The sequence below is a fragment of the Aethalodelphis obliquidens genome, unplaced genomic scaffold, assembly GCF_003676395.1.
Source record: "Aethalodelphis obliquidens isolate GAN/ISIS:26980383/991018 unplaced genomic scaffold, ASM367639v1 scaffold57, whole genome shotgun sequence".
In the NCBI taxonomy this organism is placed as follows: Eukaryota; Metazoa; Chordata; class Mammalia; order Artiodactyla; family Delphinidae; genus Aethalodelphis; species Aethalodelphis obliquidens.
In genome coordinates this window covers 4,593,956-4,616,313 of record NW_020838001.1, presented here as the reverse complement: position 1 = coordinate 4,616,313, position 22,358 = coordinate 4,593,956, and the positions used below count along the sequence as shown (strand labels likewise).

The following is a 22,358-nucleotide window of genomic DNA, read 5'->3' as shown; positions in this document are numbered from 1 at the left end:
CGGGCTAGAGCAGGAGGAGCTTTAAGTAATACATGGAATTATCAGAGTTCCCACTCTGAGGAGGCCTGGCTCAGTGAAGCTTGGGCCGAGGTTGCTGCTGCCGAGAGATGAGCGGGAATGGGGTTGTATTTAGAAAGTCCCCTGCACGGTAGACGGAAGACTCCAGCTCAGGGCACGCAGATCCGATAAGACCCGAAAGGGCGGCTTGGGACCACGTGTGCCCCACGAGAAGCGGGGTCCCTCAGGGTTCCTGGCCCGATTGGGTTTGGAGAAAACTTATTAGTCTTTTTAAAAGCCTTCCTCAGCCAGAGCTGCTTTGACAGTAACCTCTTAGAGAAAGTCGCTGTTGTTAGGACGCCCTCCCACCCCGTGCAGAGCATCCGATAGGTTCACTCACTGGCTTAATGCTCACGACGACTGTGATGGGGATGGGGGCGTGAGGGCTCTAGTTTTGCACGTGAGGAAATGCAGCCTCCGGGAGGTTAAACGGGGCGGCTTGTTAGTACCTCTCATTTGGAATGAAGTCAGTCTCTGGCAAGCCTGCTGCGAGGGCCTAAATCGCCAGGACGCTGTTTCAACCACAAAAACCAGTCAGAGGAGCGGCGAGAAAGGCCTCGGTGAATTCACAGGGGCTGATCTCAGCAGCACTGATCTTCGTCCACCTTCCAGGTGTTTGCCTTCGTCCCTTCTGCAGTGATTTTAAAGATAAAGTAGACAGAATCAGGACTCTCCTTCAGATGCTTTGTATTTTGCTTTTTGAAACTAAGCACACTTCAGGCAGTGAAGAAATGTGTGTTTTCCATTTTCTCACTGCCTGAAGATCTCTGCATGATGCTCCTGGGGAATGAGTTTGGGGGCTTGAGAAAGAAAATTACTAGCTTGTCTCAGCGAGGTGATAATGAGAAGGCTTTCCAGGGAGGCTTTACGAAACTTGTGAATTAAATGGGAAGCGAAGGCAGTTCATTAAAATTGGTGTCACAGAAGTGGCCTGCTGAGGTTCACAGCAGCCGAGCCGCTGGTCTCAGACCTCTCCCCCGAGTTAGCGCTGTGCTTCTCCGGGAAATCACCGGAGGGAGCCAGTAATAGCAGACCCCGATGAGGCACATCGGCGGACAGGCAGACTGGACAGGCTGTGAACGTGGATCTCCAGCGAGATTCACAGACCCTTTTCCTCCTGCGTCTGAATCTCACCAGCCGCGTACTTAGCACACAAGGCTTGGCCTCCAGGACCAGGAGTTGGGGTACACAAGGCCCTACACCCCCGTGCCGACGACACAGACCCCACTCTTGTTAGCTACGGCCCCGCCACTGAAAAGCGAGGCGTCCTTCTCATTGTCATCACAGAGGTATTCTGAAATATTTAGAAGACGTGAGCACACACAAACAGTTGTGTGTAAGAGTTAAAAGTGAAACCAGTAGAGGTGGATGAGAAGTTGTCTCAGTATAATTACTTCAGGTTTTCTTCTTAGTGCAAATAATCATCAGAAAATGCCTGCATCCAATCAGTAGGGAAGGAAAAAAGAACTAGCAACAAGGATACAGCTGTTATCTAACATGCCGTATATATTTGCAATTATGATACCTTGGAATGTTGCCACAATATGGATTGCTTTGATTAAAAGATGTCAGTTGAATAAAACAGTACCGTGGGATAATAGTTTTCTGCTGCTAAGTAAATGCTAATGTTTGTTTTTAAACCAGGAAACATTGATCCTGTGACAATACCGTATTACAGTTACTTTCTTATACCGCAGGGTTGATGTGTATTTAATCATCTGGCTCAGGGTGGGTGGGTGCAGGGCTGATGCTCGCTCCCCCGTCCTGCTCACCTCTGCATCCTGAACGGCAGGAGCTCCGCCCGGCTCCCGCAGGTGCAGCTGCGGCCCCGGAGGGTTTCGTCTCACTGACAGCCAGCGCCGAGTCTGGCCGAAACAGAACAGGTTACTTTTTGTTTGTTTGTTTCCTTCAGCAACTGCCAACTAGGGGAGACAAATCAGATACCTTAACCCGATTTCATTAAGGCTTAGTGCTAACAAGAATGCGTAGCTTTTTGTGATCTAGGATGATAAATTAGCATGCATGTTTCTCACATCAGCTCGACGGTTTTCCATGTAATACGAAGAGGTCTGGTTCTTTTTATGAACTGGCTGCCTGCATTCCCATCTGTCTTTTGTATTTTATTTATTTTTTAATTTTTATTATTTTTTTTGCGGTACGCGGGCCTCTCACTGTTGCGGCCTCTCCCGTTGCGGAGCACAGGCTCAGCGGCCACGGCTCACGGGCCCAGCCGCTCCGCAGCATGTGGGATCCTGCCGGACCGGGGCACGAACCCGTGTCCCCTGCATCGGCAGGCGGAATCTCAACCACTGCGCCACCAGGGAAGCCCTGTCTTTTGTATTTTAGAAGTAACTTAAATTCAGCTGTTAACCTCTAGTGCAGCATTCATTTAAAAATACTTTTTTCCCCTTGATAATTTTCTTTGGATTCAAAGGTCAGAGTTTACTGTCTGTCCTACTGAGACCATGTGTATGTACAAGAACTGCTGCTTGCTTTTCACCACTCCCTCATTCAGCAAACGTTGATCAATTTACCTTCTCTGTGTCTGATCCCGAATGAGATGCTGGGAAATTACTCAGTGGGAAAGAGTGTGTTTTTGTGTTTTTCATTCGTAAGCAGCCTCAGTAAGGTGCCTCACGCTCCTACCTAGAAAAACGCAAAATACATTTGGTTCTCCTTTCTCTTGCTAGTGTTTTGTGTTTTTTTTTTAAAGACAGTTTGTAAACTGCTGCCATTTGGAACTTCTTTAGGAAACTCAAAACGATCTATTTTTATTTAAATGCTCCCTTCACCTCCTCTCAACAGTTTTGAGTAAAGAAGTAGTTTCAGTCACACGTGCTGTTCTTTCCATGCTTTGTGTCTCACTCCCTGTCACTCCCTGTCCTGGAAAGAGATCTCTGTGGTTTGTGGTCAGGGTTTTTATTCTGCCTTCAGTATATGTTAACGTTTTGCGATTGAGTATTTTAAGAGATGTCTTAGAATGCTTTCGTTTTCATAATTTTTCTTTTACATATTTTAAGTTGTATGCCCTGTTTTGACATGGAATTCCTTTAAAAAGCTGGTGTAGGAAAGGACTCTTTACCATCGTACGTGTTGGTTATCTGATGTGTAATGAATTCACGGTTTTATGGCTGATTTTCTGTTCTCCGGAGGGAAGGAGGTGTATTCCTGCAGCGGCCAGCTCGAGAGAGCCGTTCACAGCATGTTCTCACATGTTCCGTGTCAGCCTGATGAAACCTGCCCTGCTGAGGCATGAACTTCTGTACTAGCCATCTCCATATTATGTTCAATAAATTCTGTGCTCTGAATGTGTTTAAAGGATGCTTCAGTGTACGATTATTTTGAACAGATGGCCTATGAGCAGTTTAGCTGTGCTTTAGAGAAGATGGTGCAGCCCTCTCTCACCACTTCTTAGGAACATGAAATTGGTTTAAGAGAACAATCAGATATTTTGTGCCCCAAGACAGACTTATAGGATGACTTAGGTCAACCTTCTCATTTTACTGATGGGGAACCTTTTGCCCAGAGAGCTTCAGCATGGGGGCCAGACCTGCATCCCCGTGTTTTCCTACTGGGGGAGGCGTTTGTCATTGATTTACTGATTGCTCACTGGTGTCCAGTTGCCTCCAAGCCTGCAAGGTGGGGTGGTGATGGTCTTTAAGCGGTGGCTGATAGGCTCCATCTTCTGATGTTATCTTTTTAAAACATTCCTGAAAACATTTTAACCTCTTTGGGGAAAGTTACACATGCCAACAGTAAGACTTAATACAAGACCAAAGGATAGACAGCTCCAAGTCAGTGCCCCCCCCCCCAGGCCCAGGCCCGCTCCCCTCTCCAGGGGCTCCTGTGCCCCATTCTTGTTGGACTCTCTCCAGAGAGCCTCTCCCTGTGCACCTGTGTACGCAGAGCCCTCGTGTGTCCTTGCGCACAAGCGGCAGCCCACACGCCCTGCCCCATCCTGAGAGCTGCGTGTGGACTTTGTGATGCATCTTGGAGATCGTTTCATGGCCACAACACATCTGAATGGTTCTGTAGTTCTCCTCTGGGTGATGTGCCCATCACTTCCTTAACCAGCCCTCTGTGAGGTGCACCTGAGTCATTTCTGGTCTCGCTGCTGCAAACACAGCCACAGCAGACTCCCCGGTAAATGAGACAGTTCCTGGAAGAGAAACAGGAAAGGGCGCCTGCATGTAAAATTGGTCATGTGACTCCACGTCGTCTTCCAGAGGACGTGGCCGCACATGGTCCCAGCACTGCCTCCTTCCCTGTTCCTTCACCAGCATGTTGCATCGTCCACCTTTTTGATCTTTGCTCATCTGAAAAGCGCATTTGATTTCCCAGCTTTAACTTGGGGTTCCTTTACATGAGGTTGAGAAGCTTTTCATACGGTAAAGGATCTGCAGGGACATTAAAAGGCCACACAAAGGGCTGATGACGGAGAGCAAAGATGAAGATTCTGAGGACACACATTTATGAATGTGCAAATAGGAATCTAGACAGGATTTTACTAATAGGAAAATCACGTGCAGCAAAGGGTACAGAAGTGGATTGGGCAGGGGGAGGAAATCGCCCTTTGTGGCCAGCGAATTGAGGTTGGACTGTTGACCTGCACTAGCAGCCTCACTACTGCACCAGTCCGAACATCTTTTGTCACATTCCTGGGGTCCTTTGACTATGGAGTCCACAGAGGATGTGAATGGGGTGGGATGTTTCAGCCTCCCAGTCCAGGGAGCTTCTGTAAGAGGGGCTGAAAATGGTGGTAATCCTTAAAGGGTTAAAATCCAAGCTGTGAAACAGAGGCCTTTTCAAACAACAAAAGGTGCCGTTCTGAGGAAATAACCACACCAATTTGCCATTAGCTTTCGTTAGTGCATTAGAAGACAAACCTCCCTGAGAATCTGCCAGGGTCCTGTAACGGGAGTGACGTGCCCCGTCAGAAACTGAGAATACCCTCGGAAATTGTACTCGGAGTCTAGACTTCCTTTTTTTTTTCAAGTAGAACTTCTGTTTCTTAGCGATGTTTGACTGCTAAGGTCACATCAAAGAAGCAGAGAAACAGCAAAACTTTGGAGAAATACAAAATTAATGTTATGGACTTTTGCAAAAATATACTTTTATGCTATTTCAAAAATGTTAGGAAAATGTGTATGCAAGGCAGGACTCTATTTTTAAAGACAAACCAAGACCGACCGTTATATTTTAAGCCCCTCCTTGCGGTCACATTGCCAGTCCTAAACGTGATTCCAAAACATAGAAGTATCTTCCCTTAGTAAAGATGAAACCATCAAAGAATAGCTATCCAGGCCCTGTGGCCCTGTCATACTTTGGGTATTTCCCTTCAGTCTCAGACCTTGAGGATAAGCCCACTTTGCAGAGTGAAGATGTTATCTTCTCTCTTCATCTGGCACTGCCTGCTCTACGGCACCGTCCCTACCCCACCACCCCTGTCCCCCCAACTCTCTGTCCCTTTACTGGATTAAGAGCAATTTGAAGGGACGTTCTAGGTTTTGTCACTGGATTTGGTCGTGTGGTATTTTTAATTTTGTTTTTTAACTGAAGCATTTCGTGTACATGGTATAAAAAGCCAAATAGTTCTAATAGGCTCATAATGAAACCCAGCAGACCCCCATCACTCCCAGCTTCCGTTGCCTAGAGGCAGCTGTTTTAGCACTAATTTCTTCTGGGTATCAACCTCTATATTTCTGAATAATGTGCCTGTATTACTTTTTCTTGGTTTTTCATGTGTAGATGCTGTCTACTGATTTCCTCCTAAGGAGGATAAGGATTTAGCTCCAATAACCTTTCTCTCCATCCCTGCCCCTCTCAGAGTGTTATGTCATCATTTCTGGCTGTGTCGGCATGCTTTTGCATGATTAAGACTACTTGAAATATTGTTCACAGCTCTGCCTTGTGTGTTCTATGATTATATTTCCCTTTTATCCACAGTCCTTTTCCCCTCGGAGTAACTAAATCTCAGTGCTCTGTTTGCTTAGTTTCTATGATAAATTCAGCCCCAGACTCTGACAGAAGTATGAGTCTCTTGAGTACATTTGCACATCGGGTAGTCTGTGATTTTCCTCTTAGAAAGGTCCCCCCTTGGAGCTCTGCGTTCTCTTGCTAGTCTCTGGACTGACGGCTTCCTAGGCTTGCTGCACGGCTCTCAGCCCAGGAGGGCTCCTCCCTGGCTTTCATCTTGGGAACTCCCTTTGTTCTCTTCTGGGTTTTGGATTTCTTGTTTTCTGCATCTCTAGCCTTCTCTTCTTTTACTACCTCCCTTTGGTGGAGCACATCCTTTAGCAGGTTTCTGACGGAGGAGTACGTGGGAGATCATTTTTCTGAGAACTTTGCATTTCTGGAAGTGTTCCATTCTGCCCTCACACTTGGTTGATAGCTGTATTGGTTATAAAAGTCAAGGCTGGCCATCATTCAGAGGATTTTGAAGCATTGTTCACTGATTGCCAGTTTCCAGTATTGCCCATGAGAAGTCTAAGGCCATTTTAATTCCTGATCCTTTTTCTATTTCTGGGGAAATTCTTCAGCTCTAATTTCCAACTTTCTTTTGATTTTTTTTTCTGCTAACGTATTTATCATTTTCAAGAATTCTTTCTTTTCCACTTACTAGCTAGATATATATATATAATTTTCTTTTCACCGTGGATATTATCGTTCTTTTGTTGTTGTTCTAGAAGCTTTCGTTTTGATGTTCTACGTGAGGGACTATACAGTGGTTGTGGTCTTTCAAAGGTTAACATTCTTTTCACCGAGGAAAGTATAGTTTCTGTTGTTCTATCTCCTGCATCATCTGCTACTTACGACTCACTTTGGACTAGGTTTGTGTCTCTGTCATTTTGGAGGTTTTCTCAAATGCCTGGTTCTCCTTGACCATCCTTAGGTATTTATTAGTGAAGCACTAAAAAGCTGATGGGAAGCTGCATGGGTGAAGGTGGGATTTGTTGAATGGTGGGTTTGTAGGAAAGCTAAGTGGGTAGGGACCTAACGGACACCTTTTTGGGGAATGTCTAGCTGTCAGTATCTGTAGTTGGTTTACCCTGGGCTCATTTCTCTACAGAGGAATCTTACAGCCTCCTTCCTGGCAGCATTAGTCCGGCCGTCATCTCTTAAGAAGGGAGAGACTGTACAACCTCACTGTTTCATGTGCAGAGTTGTCTTTACTCCCTCTATTTTCGGTTTCATACCTGACCTTGCCCTGGGTGGTCTCCACGTACGAAGATCCCCTGTTTAAACTGCTGGTTGTTAGAGGGGTTAGGGAGAGAATCTGGGGGCAAAACTCCTTTTACAGACTTGCAAATGGTCCTCCTGTTTTCAGCCCCACTGCTCTCCCGCCTCTGAGGCGCCTTGGGCCACCAATTCCTAAGCCTCAGAGCACGAGTAGACATGCTTCTGAGCTCTACCCCTCTGATCAACCTGCCAGCCCTTTTCTTTTGCTTTCTGTAGCCTGCTGTCCATGATAAGTGGCCCATCAGCTTTCCAGATTCCAGAATTTTGCCGACATCTCTTGTTGGCTGTTCTGTCTTTTCCTTTTTTTTTGTTTATCTGTGTGATTTTGCGCCTTTTAATTCTTTTCCTGTAATTTATTGGGACTTCAGAAGGAATTGGAGGGGAAAGCATGTGTTCTCCCTGACCACTTTAGCCAGAAGTTTGGAAGACCGTCCTTCCAAGGCACCCAGTATAGTCTTTGGCTCATGGTAGGTGCTAAGTCAATATATGTAGGTCTTATTAAACTGGCATGGCTGATTTTAACAGAAGCAATAACCACCTAAGTTTTGTGTTAACTTTTTTTTCTCCTGAAGGATTAAAAAAACACCAAATGTAAGCGGAAGAGTAGTAAGTTGTTAATAGCCCTTAGGAAGTAAATATGACATCACTGAGAAAAGACCCATCCTCACTGCGAGTTTCCTGGTTTAAAGCCATTTCTCCTAGAATATATCATTGATTCCTCCGGATTCACTTGCCAGCTATGGGCTTTCTGGGTGTTGAGGCTGGGTGGCTCCAGGAATTACCAGATTTCAACTCATCTTGCTGGTGGGGAAACTGAAGCAGCGAGAAGGAGAGTCTTAGGTGCGTCTGTGGGGTTGAGGGGCCCCAGTCTCCCTGACCTCTGTTAAGTATGAGAAACCTGGACTCTGGGGGGACCCCGTGTCAGGCCGTGTTTCCCCCTCTGTTGGGACAGCAGTCCCTAACGTCCTTCCTAGAGAGAGCCTGGCTAGCAGAAAACAGGTGTCCTCAAGATCACAGAGTTGTGCTCTGCCCATCTTATTAAAAAGAAAAAAAAAAAAAAAAATTCCAAGCTGTTACTTAAAGTATGTGGTTATCATCTTGATGCTTGAATTCAGAGTACTTCCAGCCAGGTCTCAGAGCATTTCTTCAAGTCATCAGTGTTTATTGAGCCCCTTACTCTGTGCCAGGCTCCGTTCCACACGTGGGGGCACAGCGGGGAGCCAGGCAGACAAGGGCTGGCTGTCAAGGAGCTCGTGCTGTCGATGAGGGAGGCTGACCAGGCAGAAGGAAACGAGCAAATAGGGTATGAGAGACCCTGAAAATTGCTGTGGTGGAATAGAAAGGGTGCCCTGGTGGGCAGAGCACTCCAGGGAGAGGGGGGAGCTGAGGCAACGAGCCTGAGGGGGACCGAGTTCCAGAGAGCAGAGAGGCCACCTGGCTGGGGCTGAGGGAGGATGGAGGTGGCAAAAGGGGGATCCGGGGGTCACAGGAGGGTTGGCCTGGAAGCTGAGAAGGTGAGTCCTCAGGAGTACTGGCAGGTAATTGACTCCATGCTCACATCCATCTGATGGGGGCTGTGGGTGACAAGGAACTGGCTGGCTGTCACTTAAGGCCACCAGGGGCAGACTAGGGGTCACATGCTGCTGCCCAGGTCCACCCCCTCCCCGCCTCCTGCAGCAGGAAGCGCTGCCCCTCCCGGCTCCTGCCTGAGTCAGCGGCCCCAGGGCCCGGGGCGGGGCAGCGCAGCATATCCCGCGTCACCGTGAGCCGTGTCAATCACGCCAGCAGCACCGCTGGGAGATGAAACACATTCGCTTATAGAAAGCAAAGAAAGAACTTTTGATAACAAGCATCTGTTAATGGGCCTCTGAGAACTGTATACAATTTAAACTTTTTGTTAAAAACAAAACCAAAAAATACTCATTCACCCTCCTGGGAGCCTGTGCTATGAAATTACAAACTGCACGGGTTTGTTTTTGTTTTTGTTTTCCTTTTAAACGTGGCTGAACATACAGTGGAGAACATTTATTTTGTTCTGTTTTGAACTACAACTGTGGGTTTTACTTTGGCCTCTTCTGCTTAAAGCTGTCTTGGGTTCTATGTGGAGGGTCCAGACTTAACAATAAGGTGGGTCCCCATCCCTGGGAGAGTCCCCTCAGCCCTTGGACCCCAAACCCACCCCTCACTGGAGCCTAGAGTCTGGGAAGCATGGTTTCTTGCCCGGGAGAAAAGAGCCTGGGATCTTCTGTCAGCACCAAATGCTCCAGACCAAGAAGCCGGGGCTGGGAGGGTACCTCAGTCCAGTCAACGGGGCCAGGAACCTTCTCTCCTCCTGAGCACAGGCCTCCTAATTAGGGGAGGCCCAGCCAGCCCCACAGAGCAGCTCTGAACTGCTTTCCCCAAATACGGTCACGAATCCCACCCCTGCCAGGGACCAGAGTCCCAGAGGGACACCCCAAGGTGGAGGCTCAGCTCTCAGGCTCTGGGGCCTGGCTGCGGCGGCCTCGGGCTGGTCCCTCTCTGCTCCGAGCCTGCTTTCTTTCTGCAAGTTGCAGAGTCGCACCCTGCACTGTGGGGCCTCCCTCACAGGATGCCAGGCGTGTGGCAGTGACTTCTTCGCTGGCAAGGGTTAACCAGGATCACCAACGACCTGGTTTACCCGACTGTATTCACTGAAGTTCTACCGTGGGCCAGGTACAGCTGAAGCTGCTGGAAGAGATCCCAGTGACTGACTCAGTCCTTCCCTTGAGGCAGAGAATAAGCGTGGATAAATCAGACACTGATCAGTAAGCATTATAAAGAACAGAAAGCAGAGTGACGGGATGGATGGATAGGACAGCCGGCAAAAGGAGGCTGCTTTTCGGGGTGGGGGTGGGGGGATGCTCATGGTGGCTTCCCTGAGCAGGTGACATGTGGTCTGAGACTTGAATGAGGGGAGCTGAGCCTCTGCAGATCTGGGGGAAGAGCTGCTGGGCAGCGGCCGTGGCACATGCAAAGGTCCTGAGGCAGGAAACAGCTTGGTGTGGTCAAGAAACAGAAGGAACCCCAGTGCAGCCAGGGCAAGGGGAGGTCTCGCTAGACCTAGGGATTTTATTCTGTGTGCACTGGAAGCCCCCAGAGCGCTTTAATTAGGACAGGGCAGTGGCGTGAAGTGAAGGTGCATAACAGAGAGAGCTGGGGTTTACCTCCACTTGTTTCATTCTCTTTCACACGTTCTCTCAAGACACTTCTCTTCCTTTCTTTAGAACCGTAATCCCCTTGGTTGACTTTAATAACCAGCAGGAACATTTTTCAGGCTGTTTAATTTTATTAAAAGATTCAAATTTGATGATAAATGGTGGTGTGGCTGCCTTAAGCCTTGGATACAAGACTTGCTCAGCCGTGGACGTGTTCCCACCACCCACCCTCATCCCCACCAGGAACACTGCCACACCGCCCACCCCCTTGCAGTCTGAGACTGTAAATAAACAAATTATTTCTTGTACTTTGGTAAATATGCCACGAACACTCATAGCTCTCTGAGACCTACAGAGAATATTAACTCGGGTTTTTGGTTTTGTTTTTAAGAAGGCTGTGTAGATAGGGTAATTTCAGCGGGCTGATTGAACCCCACACAGCCGACAGAGGACAAGGGCTTCCCTCAGAAAGCACCATTAGCCTCACAGACCATTGTTGTTCAAGATCTGTGATAAGAGCCAGAGACAAGGGTTCGGGCAGAGGAAGGAGGGCGTGAATCATCGCACAGCATCCCGGAAACCCTTGAGCCCACCAGGATGCCGGTTAATTTCACAGTGTACAGACGAGGCTCTGGGAACACAGGCAGGGTCCCTGGAGAGGCACAGCCTGTCCCCACCTTGATGACAGCCCCCTCTGAGCACATTAGCACTGCAGCGAGCAGGCTGGGTGAGGGGTGGCCCTCTGCTCCCTCCTCCTCCAGATGTGACCGGGTACCCGCTGACCCTAGGATGGTCCCAAAGACGCGTCGGAGGTTTCCCTCCCTCCTTGTCAGCCAAGCACAGGGAATCTTGAAAACAGAGGACGCCTGTGCAGGGCTAATTACAGAGCACGTTAGTGTCACCGCTGTCATTAGTATTAATTACTTTCCAAAGGCTGGAAGCGCCGCTTTCCTCCAAAGACCTGACCCCGGCTGCCAGCCCTACACGCTGGGGTTCGGTGTGGATGGGGCTGCCTTTATTTGCTTCCCGGCCGGGGAGGGCTGGATTTACCCGCTCGCCGTGTTGACAGCTCGAGGCCTGAGTCGCAGAAGCACAGGCAGGCGCAGACAAGACGCCAGCAGTCACGACTCGAGAAAGCCGAGCGGCTCCCAAAGAGGCGAGCCGAGCCCCCTGCCAGCGAGCTGAGACGCGCCGGGAGCCCGAAGCAGCATCTTTAATTCATGGCTCGGGTTTCCGTTTGTATTGCTAAATTCAAATGAATCATCTTTAAACAACAACCCACGGACTCTGCAGAGCAGCGGCAGCACGCGCGTGCAGAACCGTGTTTCCATTTCACTGAATCTCAAGGGCTCAGGGAGGGAACTGGGGTGCCGTCGGGCAGGGAGACGGGTGTGGTCCACCCCTCCGGCGCTGGTCCGCGCGCTGCCCGGGAAAGTTGGGAGAGAGCGCTTAGGAACTCGGAGCAGTTGACGTTGCTGCGGTGCCCGAGTTTGTGGTCATGATTCGCGTTGCTAGCCGTGGTGTAGGCTCTGCAGGCGCTGTTGAAGCTCAGGTCCTGAGCCACTTAGGATGCAGGCCGGGCTGTGTAACCGTCCAGGACGGTCACGGGTGGAGGAGTCTGTGCCAGAAGGGAGTCCATGGGGTCGGACGAGTGTCCTGAGGCACCGTCTGGAAGTCAGAGACCAATTTCATAGCCACTGGAGGAAGGCCAGCCCGAGAACCAGAAGCAGGAAGGGGAGAGGGGCCGCTGGGGGGCCCAGCCCCCCACCGCTGACGGGCGTCTGCAGCAGAGGCCTGTGCTGCGGAGGCCTGGAGAAGCCCCAGGCCACCCTGTCACAGAGCACCAGGGGTGCTTGGTAGGATGTGGGCCTCTTCTCCGGGGTGTCGGGACTGGAGCCGTCAGTGGGCCTTTGTCCGATGAAGAGCAGGCTTTGCCCGAGGGGGCCCTCCTCCATCTTGAAGAGCTCGTACTCCACGTGGGGGAGCCGGATGCCCAGCGGCAGGCACCCGTTGGTGGCGGTGACATCCCGCTCGGCTCCCAGGTACCAGGCCCCCGGGCCGCCACAGCTGCTCGGCTCGGAGAAGTTGAGCATGGCCGTGGTGACCCGGTCCATGGGGGTGACACGGGCTCGCGTGACCTGGAACACCAGCTCGGTGCCGCCACGAACCCTGGCAGACGGCGTGCCCTTGGTGTAGCGGCCGGCTGCGTAAACGGTGAAGGTGGGCTGCCGGCAGGTGGGGTCCGAGAAGTGGTGGTAATACCCTTCCCAGGAGCGGTTGTGCCCATGGAAGGTGAAGACCCTGGTGAGGAAGAGCACGGCAGGGCGCACCTCGCACTCGGGGCTGACCCAGCGGCCGCCCAGGCGCAGGGGCAGGGCCGCCTGGCGGGGCAGCACGGGCGGGTGGTGCTCGTCGGAGCGGGCGATGAGGCTGCAGGCCGGGCAGGGGCGGGCGTGGTGCTGGCAGAGACAAAGGGAAGGCGGTGACTTCCGAGGCGGGGAGGTCAGGGTGCACCCGCGGCGGGCTGGCTCGGGGTCCCGCACCCGGCCGCCCGTCACCCCTTCCCTCCCCCCTCTGCAGCCCGGACGGTCACTTCACTCTTCGTGGACCTCAGGCGGCTCCTCCATCCTCTGGGCCTTTGCACCTGCTGCGGCTTCTACCCGGAACTCCCCCCGGCACGTAGCCTGGCTGCCTCCTTCCCGACCTCTCAGTCTCAGCTCAGAGGCCTTAGAGAGACTTTTCCCAACCACCCCTTGTATGGTGGGCCTCAGCCCCTCCTGGTGCTCAGGAACGTGTCACGCCCTATTTCCCCTGCTCTCCACTCCTTCCCCTTCACTGGAGAGTGAGCTCCAGGAAGCCCAGGCTGTCTCTCTGTGGCTGCTCCATCGCCAGGGCCTAGCACAGTACCTGCTCGCAGCAGGTGTATTGGGCAAACGAAGGAAGGAGAGACGGATGGAACTTGTGTCCTGGGATTTGAAAGAAGTTGTCCTTTCCCACACCCGGCCTGCTTGTTCCCGAAATTCGGCCGTTCACGTTTACTGCCTTTCTCCTGCCTGTTGTTACTTCCACCACCCCCAACTCATTCTTTTTTAGGTGCTTCGTAAGGGCCAGGAGCTGTGCTGAGCACTTTTCATGCACTGTTACCTTACAGCCGCTAAAATTCTCATGCCCTTGGAACCCCTTGCTGAGCATCTGTGCTGAGGCGTGGCTGAAAAGTTGCAAAGAGATTTGGCACAAAGATGTTCATGCTTGTGTTATTTATAATGGGAAACCCAGCCCCCTCTGCGTTGGTTGTCAGGTGCAGCCACAGTCCTCAGTTGCCCGAGGCTGTTTTCCTCTCGCTTTGGCCTTATTTACAGTTGCCCCTGTCTTGTAAATTCTTAGGAGCTGGGTTTACAGTAAAACGCGTCAACAGGAAGCAGATGCTAAACTAAGTTGCGTGGGAGTAGTCGGTCTGCATTCTGGAGTGGAAAAGCTCAGTCCAGGCCAGAAAGAAACCAGATACAGACTTTTTTTTTTTTTTTTTTTTTTTTAAGGGAGCTGCTGCCCAGAATTTAGTTCAGAGCATCATTCTGAGAGGTAAATGTCCTGGAACAGCCGCTTGTCAAAGCAAGCGTCCCCAGCTTCTGCAGTTCCAGAAGGACACCCAGGGCCATGGGTGCACACAGGACAGGGAAGGGGAAAGGCATCTTGAAGCGCCCCAGCTGGGAAAACAGCTCCAATGTTTTTTGTTCAAAAAACAAAAGATTTCCATAGATTGCTGCTGGATGAGTTTCATGCCAAACAAGGGGGCATTTGGGAGTTCCAGTTTAGAAAGAAAATATTGGATGATTGAGAACAGACTTTTTTTTTTTTTAATTTTGGATTGCTACATTATAAGCTCTTCTTATTTATTTCTATGGTGAACCTAAAGTTGTCTTTTTTACCATAATACAGAAAACGGTATTATTTTTGGTTTGGGGGATTTTGACCCAGAGGACTAGAAGGCACTTGGAAATGCTAATAAATGGCTACAGAAAGGTTTGTGACGGAAAGAAGCAAGAAAGCTGGGTAGTTAGCTGGCGTGCAGGTAATTGGAATGCTGGCTGGTAAGAGTCTCCTCTCATTTAGGCATTTTAACCCACATTCCAACTGTTGTTACACTCATGTGTATTGACAGGACATAGTGCATTACACCAAAATAATCTCAGGGCTGCCTTTCTCCCTCAAAAGAGATATCTTTTGCAGACAGGACATCTGGGGATGCTGGTTGGTAATTTGGGGCAAGCAGTTTTCTGCATGGCTGGAGAACTAGCAAGACTTGAAGGTGAGAGAGGGAGAGAGAAAGCATTTCCCTCTCTGATGCTTTGGAAGGGGATGGAAGAAAGTACCTGTCTCTATCAAAAACCTTCCAGGCATCGTCGTGCACAGGTCCGGAGTTGCACGTGTTAATAAACAAGGCCCCAGCCAGCAGAACTCACACTTGTATGCAAGCCAAACTCTTACTGGTTTCAGCCTGTTATGTAAAGTTATACCAGCAGCACATACAGTTTCTAGTTAACTCCCAGAGGCGACACCAGGCTTAGATGATTCTGCTCAAGCGGTGACTGATTAGGATTCTATATCCAGGCAATGAATTTGGGAATCAAATTGGTTTTCAATTAATTAACTTCTAAAAGTGTTCATGTTTACCATCTGGTTTGGGTTGTGGGCAAGGCTTGGGCTCCGGAGAGCATAAGGTAATGACTGATTCGTTACCTGGGGGGTTTAGCTGCAGTGTATCCTTCTGTGAAATTATCTTCCTTTTTCTGTTTTCTTATGCGGAGGGGGGCGGTTGGTGAGTGAACATCTAATTGAACATCCGTACATCTGGCCCTGCTGGTCCTGTATGTTCTGCTTGGCAACTGCATTGCAGGTTGCATGGGCCACCCTGGCTGGTCAGGCAGCAGGAGGGCAGGAGTCTGCAGCCCCAGAGCCTGGCCTGGGGAGACATGACATTGTCATCCTCCGTGCCCCGGGGTCCGTCCTCTCTGCATTCAGAGCAGTGTGCCCTCCTAACGAGGTGGTGGGTGCCGGTAATCACCCCGCCACCAGCGCCTTCTCGGCTCTAAGAAGGATGGACGTCAGACCAGCCTAGAACATTGGCTGCCTAAAGGGGAATCGTTTCGAGGTCATGAAGAGAACTCAGGCTGATTTTCTGATCACGAGGGCTTCGCGTTGTGCTTCTTCTCTGCTACCCAGATCTCTGGTTGGGAGGAGGGAGGTGGGAGAAGGAGAGCAGATGGGCTGAAACCTGGTGCCCCTCCCCCCCCCACACACTGGGGATGCTTTGACAAGAGGCTGCTCTCAGGGGTGACATGTTGCCCCATCCGGTTTAATTCCGTAAGTGTCTAGTATACAGCAGGCACTCAGTACATGCTGAACATGTGAGGGTTGCCTGTGGGCTCAAAGAGCACTTGACAGGGATGCCTGAACTCATCCATTCCCCCATCCATCCGTCCATTCTCACTTTTGAAAGATATCCCTTGGGTATTTCCTACAGACATTCTTAACCCAGAGTCCTAACCTCGACTTCATGTTTACAAACCGCAACCTAAAATCAAAAGTTTCTTCTAATTGTGAATGTGGGCAACAGACCCCTGTAGCTCCAGTGGAAACTTCTGCTTCGTGGCCGATCTCATGTTAACAGTGTTGCAGATACTAGAAACACTGTTTATACTCATTGCTACTTTGAAATAGGGAGAATAAAGAATTCCCATTCATAGTAATCCCACCTCAGAGTGTTTTAAGACTTGGGTAACTCTTTTCATAGAATTGGTTTCTGTTTAAATCCCATGTCTTTTATTTCATGCTTTTACAAATATTTTTCTGAGGAGGGGTCCTGGGGTTTCAGCAGACTCGCTGGAGTGGTCACGAGGCCCTAGCCTTGCCCACCAGGCTCTGTGCTATGTGCCAGGAGAACTTTACGTACATAAAGTTCAGTTTCTTTTTGCCTGTGTGCTCGTCGGACAAAAAAGGGGTATCAGATCTTCCCCAAGTCAGGAGAGTATGTTTGTGATGTCTTTAAGCTGAAGTCTAGGTTAATTGACTTACGTGAAATTCACTTTGGGGTGGGCACATCTCAAAGAGAGGGCATCTCCCTTTAGACTGCAGCCTCCGGCCCAGAGGGTGGTCCATGGACCACCTGGGAGCTTGTTAGAAATGCAAAATCCCAGGCCAGACCCGCAAACTTGACTGTGCTTTCTAAGAAGATGCCCAGGTGCCGGCATCTTGAGAACAGAGTGTGAGAAAGCGTTGCTCCGCCTGATGTTACTATGACGGGGAGCGCTCAGCGCTGCTGGCTGCGGGGTAACAGTGGGTCCACACGGAGCTTTCCAGAGGGGCCTCTGAGGGCTGTGCGGCCGCCTGGCAGAGCTCTGGAGGAGCTGCCCCCCTAGTTCATTCACCAGCATTTACTGGCCCAGCCCGTGTGCCAGCCCCTGGGCCAGTTGTGGGGACACGGAGGGGCACAGGGCCTCCCCCGCCACAGGTGATATTGGGAGAAGACGGTCAACCAGTAAACAAACAGTGCAGCCCAGAGTGTGCCGGGTGCTGGGAACCGTGCAGAGTGGGGATGGGAGGGAACGTCTGAGCCGGGAACTGAGGGAGGGGGGACCTGCCCGTGCATAGCAGGGGCAGGAAGGGACCCTGCCGGGTCCACGAGGAGAATGTCAGGAGGACCACACTCCAGAAGACTCCCCAGGAGTTCCTTCTGTCCAGACCTGAGAAAAGATGTCTCGAGCAGAGGGAAGAGCATGTGCAAAGGTCCTGAGGCAAGCAGACCAGTGCGGGTGGGGGGTGGGGGGAGGGGGGGCTGTGCAGAGAGGGCCCTAGGCAGGGGCAGATCCCACAGGCTGTCAGAGCTCGCCCTCCCGGGGCCCCAGACTCACCAGGGCGCTCTGCAGCGGGCGCTGGTAACCGGTGGGCCGGTAGTGCCGCCGCTCCGCCCGGTCGGTGTGAATGTCCCCCAGGTAGAGCTCCTCCACCAGCCGGGGCGCGTCCCGGGGCTCGGGCTGCAGGCGGCGCTGCACACGGACCAGGCTGAGCTCGTGCATGGTGAAGCCCAGGGCGGCCGCGCAGTCCCGCTCAGCCCCGGCACCCAGAAGCTCGTACAGGGCCCCCGGCAGCCAGGCCCGGGCGGCAGGCAGGCGGTGCGCGCAGGTCCGGCCGGCCCGGCTCTGGTCCAGGCGCCCAGCCACGTCGAGCAGGGCGCTGCGGCTGTGGAAGACGACGCCCACCTTGTGCAGGTGGTAGTCGGCCTCGGTGGCGCCCCGGGTGACCCAGGAGGCCCGGCGCAGGCGCACCTTGCCCTTGATGAGCAGTGAGTGGGCGGGCTCCCGGCACGAGGGGTCCCTGTAGTAGAACTGGTAGGCGCGGAAGAGGCGGTTGGGATAGAAGGTGTAGGAGCGGGTGAGGAACTCGGGTCCCGGGCGCACCTCGCAGCTGCGGGGGCAGAGGGGGGTTGGGCAGAGCAGTGAGTCCCCCAGCCTCGCTCCGGGATCCCCCTCCTACAGCCTCTGTTTCAGGCCTCAGCTCAGGGCTGGGAGCCTGCAGCCTCAGTTTCCCCAACTGATCTCAGCCCCACTTTGAGGGCTGGGGGCCTTCCACTCTTGCCTTGTGGCCTCAGCAGAAGCTGTCCTTCATGCCATCCCAAATGCCTTTTTCAGCGGACATCCACCCTCCTGGCCCGGCTCCCCGTGGGTCCCATGGCTCCCCCTTGGCCCAAGAAGCACACAGGCTTTGCAGCCAGAGGACCCGGGTTCAAATCCCATTTCCGTCCCTCCTGAGGATCGTGAGCCTGGATAACTCCTGGCTCCTTCCTCTGGGACTGGGAGGCCCTGGATGCACAGTCAGGGTTTCGAGGAAGCAGCCAGCACAGTGGTGGCACCTGGGAGGAGCTTAAGAAACGGGGGCTCCTTCGCACCATTTGGGGAGCCCTGTGCTCTGAGCTCCTGGGGGCAGGGTCCTGCCTGTTCTCTCCCCGTTGGGCTCCTGGCACCTGGTCCAGGGCCTGGCACACACTGGACCCCCAAACCCTGGTCCTCGCTGAGTGAATCGTGAATGATGGTGCTTACATTGTCTCCCCGCTGGCTAAGCTGACGGGCCCCCTGCCACCACATTTCACCCACATCTGTGACAGGCTTGTTGATCTAAACCAGAGAACTTTTCCAGTGAAGGGTCAGATAATAAGTATTTCTGTCTTTGTGGCAGTTACTCAAGATCGTGGTTCCGGAGCTAAAGTAGCCAGAGACAGTATGTACATGGTGGGCGTGGTTGTGTGCCAATAAAACTTTATTTGCAAAGCCAGGCGTCAGGCTGGCCCTGACCCCCGGGCCCTATTCTGCTGGTGATGAAACCATGACTCCTAGACCCCCAGTCACACCCTGGCTTTGGGGTGGATGGTGGACAAGTTCCCCGGGAAAAAGAGCAGGCAGGTACCCCCTGCACAATGTTACGCTAACCAGGTGCCACCTGTACTGTTATTTTCTCGAAATGTTTCATACCAGCGCTGCTGGAGCAGGAGAAATATGTTCTCGCTCACCCTTTTCTTTCAGTCTTTCTGGTTATATTAAGGAGAGAGTCACGGCTGGAGTTCATGTGTCTTTAACACCAATCTCCCTTTTCTCCCAAAGTGAACAGACTCAGGGCCTTAGGCAGGCAGCGAATCAGGTGAAAATTTAATGATGTTGTTTTGTTTTCATTGACTTTCTTTTTTTGTTTTTTTGCGGTACGCGGGCCTCTCACTGTTGTGGCCTCTCCCGTTGCGGAGCACAGGCTCCGGACCCGCAGGCTCAGCGGCCACAGCTCACGGGCCCAGCCGCTCCGCGGCATGTGGGATCTTCCCGGACCGGGGCATGAACCCGTTTCCCCTGCATCGGCAGGTGGACTCTCAACCACTGCGCCACCAGGGAAGCCCAGACTTTCTTTTTATGGTTTCCTCCTATTTATGGCAAGTGGCTCAGCTCCCCATAGCCATAGTGATCTTACACTTCCTTTAAAAATAATCATAGTGCTGTAAATGTGCACAGTATACCAATTATCCCCCAATAAAGCTATAAAAATGCATGAATATATTTACACCAGCAAAAGCAAGTTGGTTTAAAGAAAAATCGTAAGGAAATACCAGTACAGGCAGTAGTTAAAAATGGAGAGAGGTGACTCACATGCCCGAGGGTGGGAAGATTTGCCCAAAGGAACGCAGCAGGTCACACCAGACAGCTCGGTGGTTCCCAGACTCTGGGTCTTTCCCTGCACTAGTCCCAGAAAATAGCAAAGCCTGTCTGAAGGGTACAATAGGGGACTTTCTAGGAAGAAAATATTAGAAGTTTCTAGAACTCTCTGGAATGCTGTTGTCTTGGGGCAGGAACAGCCTGCAGCCAGTCCCCATCCTCCCCATGTCTCAGTTCTGTCTCAGAGTGACCCCGGCCAGTGGTGCATGAACCCCACCTGGCCTGTGGAGTCGAGGAGGGGGCAGAGCCTGGGAATGCATCCAGAGCCTCTTTGCAGAACTCAAGTCCCCTTCCTCCCCCAGTGCGCTAGCAGATGCTTGGCAGTTGGATTTTTCCCTGACCTTGGGAGGTGCGTGGAGGACATGGAAAGTCCGTTCCCTGACCCCAGGATGGGACTGGCCCAAGGGGCTGGCCGGGGAGGAGGGGATGTACTAGGTGTAGAGGAGGACACTGCCTTCCTTCTCCCTGACACTGGGAGGGAGGACCCAGCTGGCTGCCCCGCACATGAGGGCAGAGCACAAAGCCCATCGCCCCAGAGCAGCACTGAGGCCTCTGAAAGGTCAGGTGAGCCTGTCAGGTTAGAAGGAGAATTGGATGGGCAGGCAGGACCCCGGGCCCTCTCTGGCCTACTCCTTCCGGCCTCGGGACCTTTGCACCAGCTGCTGCCTCTGCCTGGCTCCCTGGATGGCTGACTCCTTCCTCCTTTCAGATCTCGACTGAATGTCACCATCTCCGAGAAGCCTTCTGTGACCGCCCTCGAAAGAGCCCTCCCGGGCCGCTCACTCTCACATCCTCCCTTTTATGTCTTTCACCGTCTCAAGTTTAAGTCACTTATTTCTGTGTTTAGGGCTTGTCTCCGCCGCAGCTCCCCCTGCACCCAGCTCATAGTAGCTCCTCAACAAGTGTTTGCACAGCAGGTGCTCAGCGTGTGGAACAAGTGCATTTCCTCCAGTTGCTGTCTGTGGCTGGGGCGGGATGCCCGACACAGTCCTGACCTGCCAGGCTCACTCTGGGGAGGGCGACAGCAAGCACGTGCTTGGCAGGCCTCTGGACAGTTGCACGAATTGTGCCCGTTTCACAGATATGGGACACTGAGGCTCAGGGTGGGTGAAGCCTCCAAGCCCAGGGGCCTGTGGTCAGCGTGACCTCAGCAGGGTCTTACCCAGTGGAGATCCAGGGCCCGTCCAGGCGTGGGGGCAGCAGTGCGGTGACGGGCGCTCTGCTGGGCAGGAGCTGCTGGCAATGTGGTCCCCAGCGCAGGCGGCTACCCTCTGCCATCCCGGCTGCCTCTGCAGTGTGGGCTGCAAAGCAGACGGACCCGGGTCAGCGATCCCAGCACACCCTGGTTCTTCACCTGCCTGGCCGGCAATGGGCTCCCCAGATCGGGGCGCCTCGAGTCAGCCTCGGGACTCATCTGCCTTCTGCGCGCCTGCCTGCCGTGGCCGAGTGCCGCCGGGCAGTGGCGGACGGGCCCTGCACCCGGGACAGGAGGCAGCCTGGACTCAGAGGGGCCAGACGGTGGGACTCCCACCCCCTCCCACCAGGAGCCCGGGCTCTGCTTGACCTCTGCCCCTGGAGCGGCCAGACCTGTGCCCGCCGCGCGTGGCCACTCCGTTCATGGTCCCTCCGTGGTGCCAGGCCCGGGTGTCGTCCATCCCCACAGGTGGGACCTGGCCGGCGCCGGCTCACCGTGGTGCTCACTCGGGATGCGTGTGGTGGGGTCAGGCTGAGGCGTGAGGCCAGCAGCGGGGCCAGGGGAGGGCTCGGAGGCCTCAGGGAGGAGGCTGTGAGCAGTGGGGCAGGCCCGGGGTCCCCGCCCTCTCCAGACGGGCTCATCTCGTGGAGACAAGCCAGGCCTGGCCGTGGGAGCTTCACTTCTAGGAGCAGCTCAGAGGTGAGACCACCAGGGCCTTCAGCTGCCAAAGAGCAGCAGCTCCCCTGGAAACTGTCATCCCTGCTCAGAGTCGGGCTTGACGCAGCCCCGATGGCGGGATGTATGGGAAGCCTGGTGAAGGGCGGCATCCCGATGTTACAGCGACAGGCTGCACTCAGGGGCGGCCCCCTCGACCCGCCGGCCCCGCTCCTGCGACAGGCCTTCCCGGGGCACTTGGTCCCACCACGCCTGTGGCTGAAGTGGGTCGGGGGGCGCGGGGGCCTGGCGGAGATGGTGGGCAGCTGGAGAGACTTGCTGGGCCGGTCCAGGAGGGCGTGTGGGCTGAGTGAGGAGTGAATGCATGGTGCCCCCTGCTGCCCACCCCCCAGCACACAGTCACGTGGTCCTGGCAGGGTCAGGAAGGGCAGTTCGGCCAGGGAGCCTGGGGTCCCCGCCCTGCCCCTTTGAAGCCGTCTGACGGGGCCCGTGGCCCCCAAGCTCTCTGCCCCCCTCGGCCTCTCACAGTGGATTCCTCACTTTCCTGGAGGTCTGGGGTCTCACCAGGAGACACTCGGGGTCCCCAGGGACCAGCTGTGAATACTGGAGTGACACCGACGGGGACCACGATACGGCATCAGTGGTTCCCGTTCACTCAGGACCGGCTCCGTGCATTTGTATTATATTATCTTACATTTGTGTACGTCAGCCCAGGAGATGGTGTTGGCATCGCTGCCTCTGATGGGTAGAGCCACGGGGCTGGGCGAC

At 53.0% G+C, this 22,358-nt stretch overlaps 1 protein-coding gene across 1 annotated transcript in view; it reads right to left on the bottom strand.

Annotated features, from left to right (window-relative positions):
- Positions 1-12,037: 12,037 nt before the first annotated feature.
- Positions 12,038-22,358, bottom strand: part of APCDD1L (APC down-regulated 1 like) — a 58,106-nt gene continuing 47,785 nt past the window's right edge. Inside the window, exons 6-8 of the mRNA XM_027086632.1 lie at positions 20,883-21,021; positions 17,381-17,933; positions 12,038-12,931 (exon numbers count right to left, since the gene is read on the bottom strand). Coding sequence (XP_026942433.1) covers positions 12,161-12,931; positions 17,381-17,933; positions 20,883-21,021 — 1,463 coding nt within the window. The 3' untranslated portion in view covers positions 12,038-12,160. The remainder of the gene's footprint in view (positions 12,932-17,380; positions 17,934-20,882; positions 21,022-22,358) is intronic.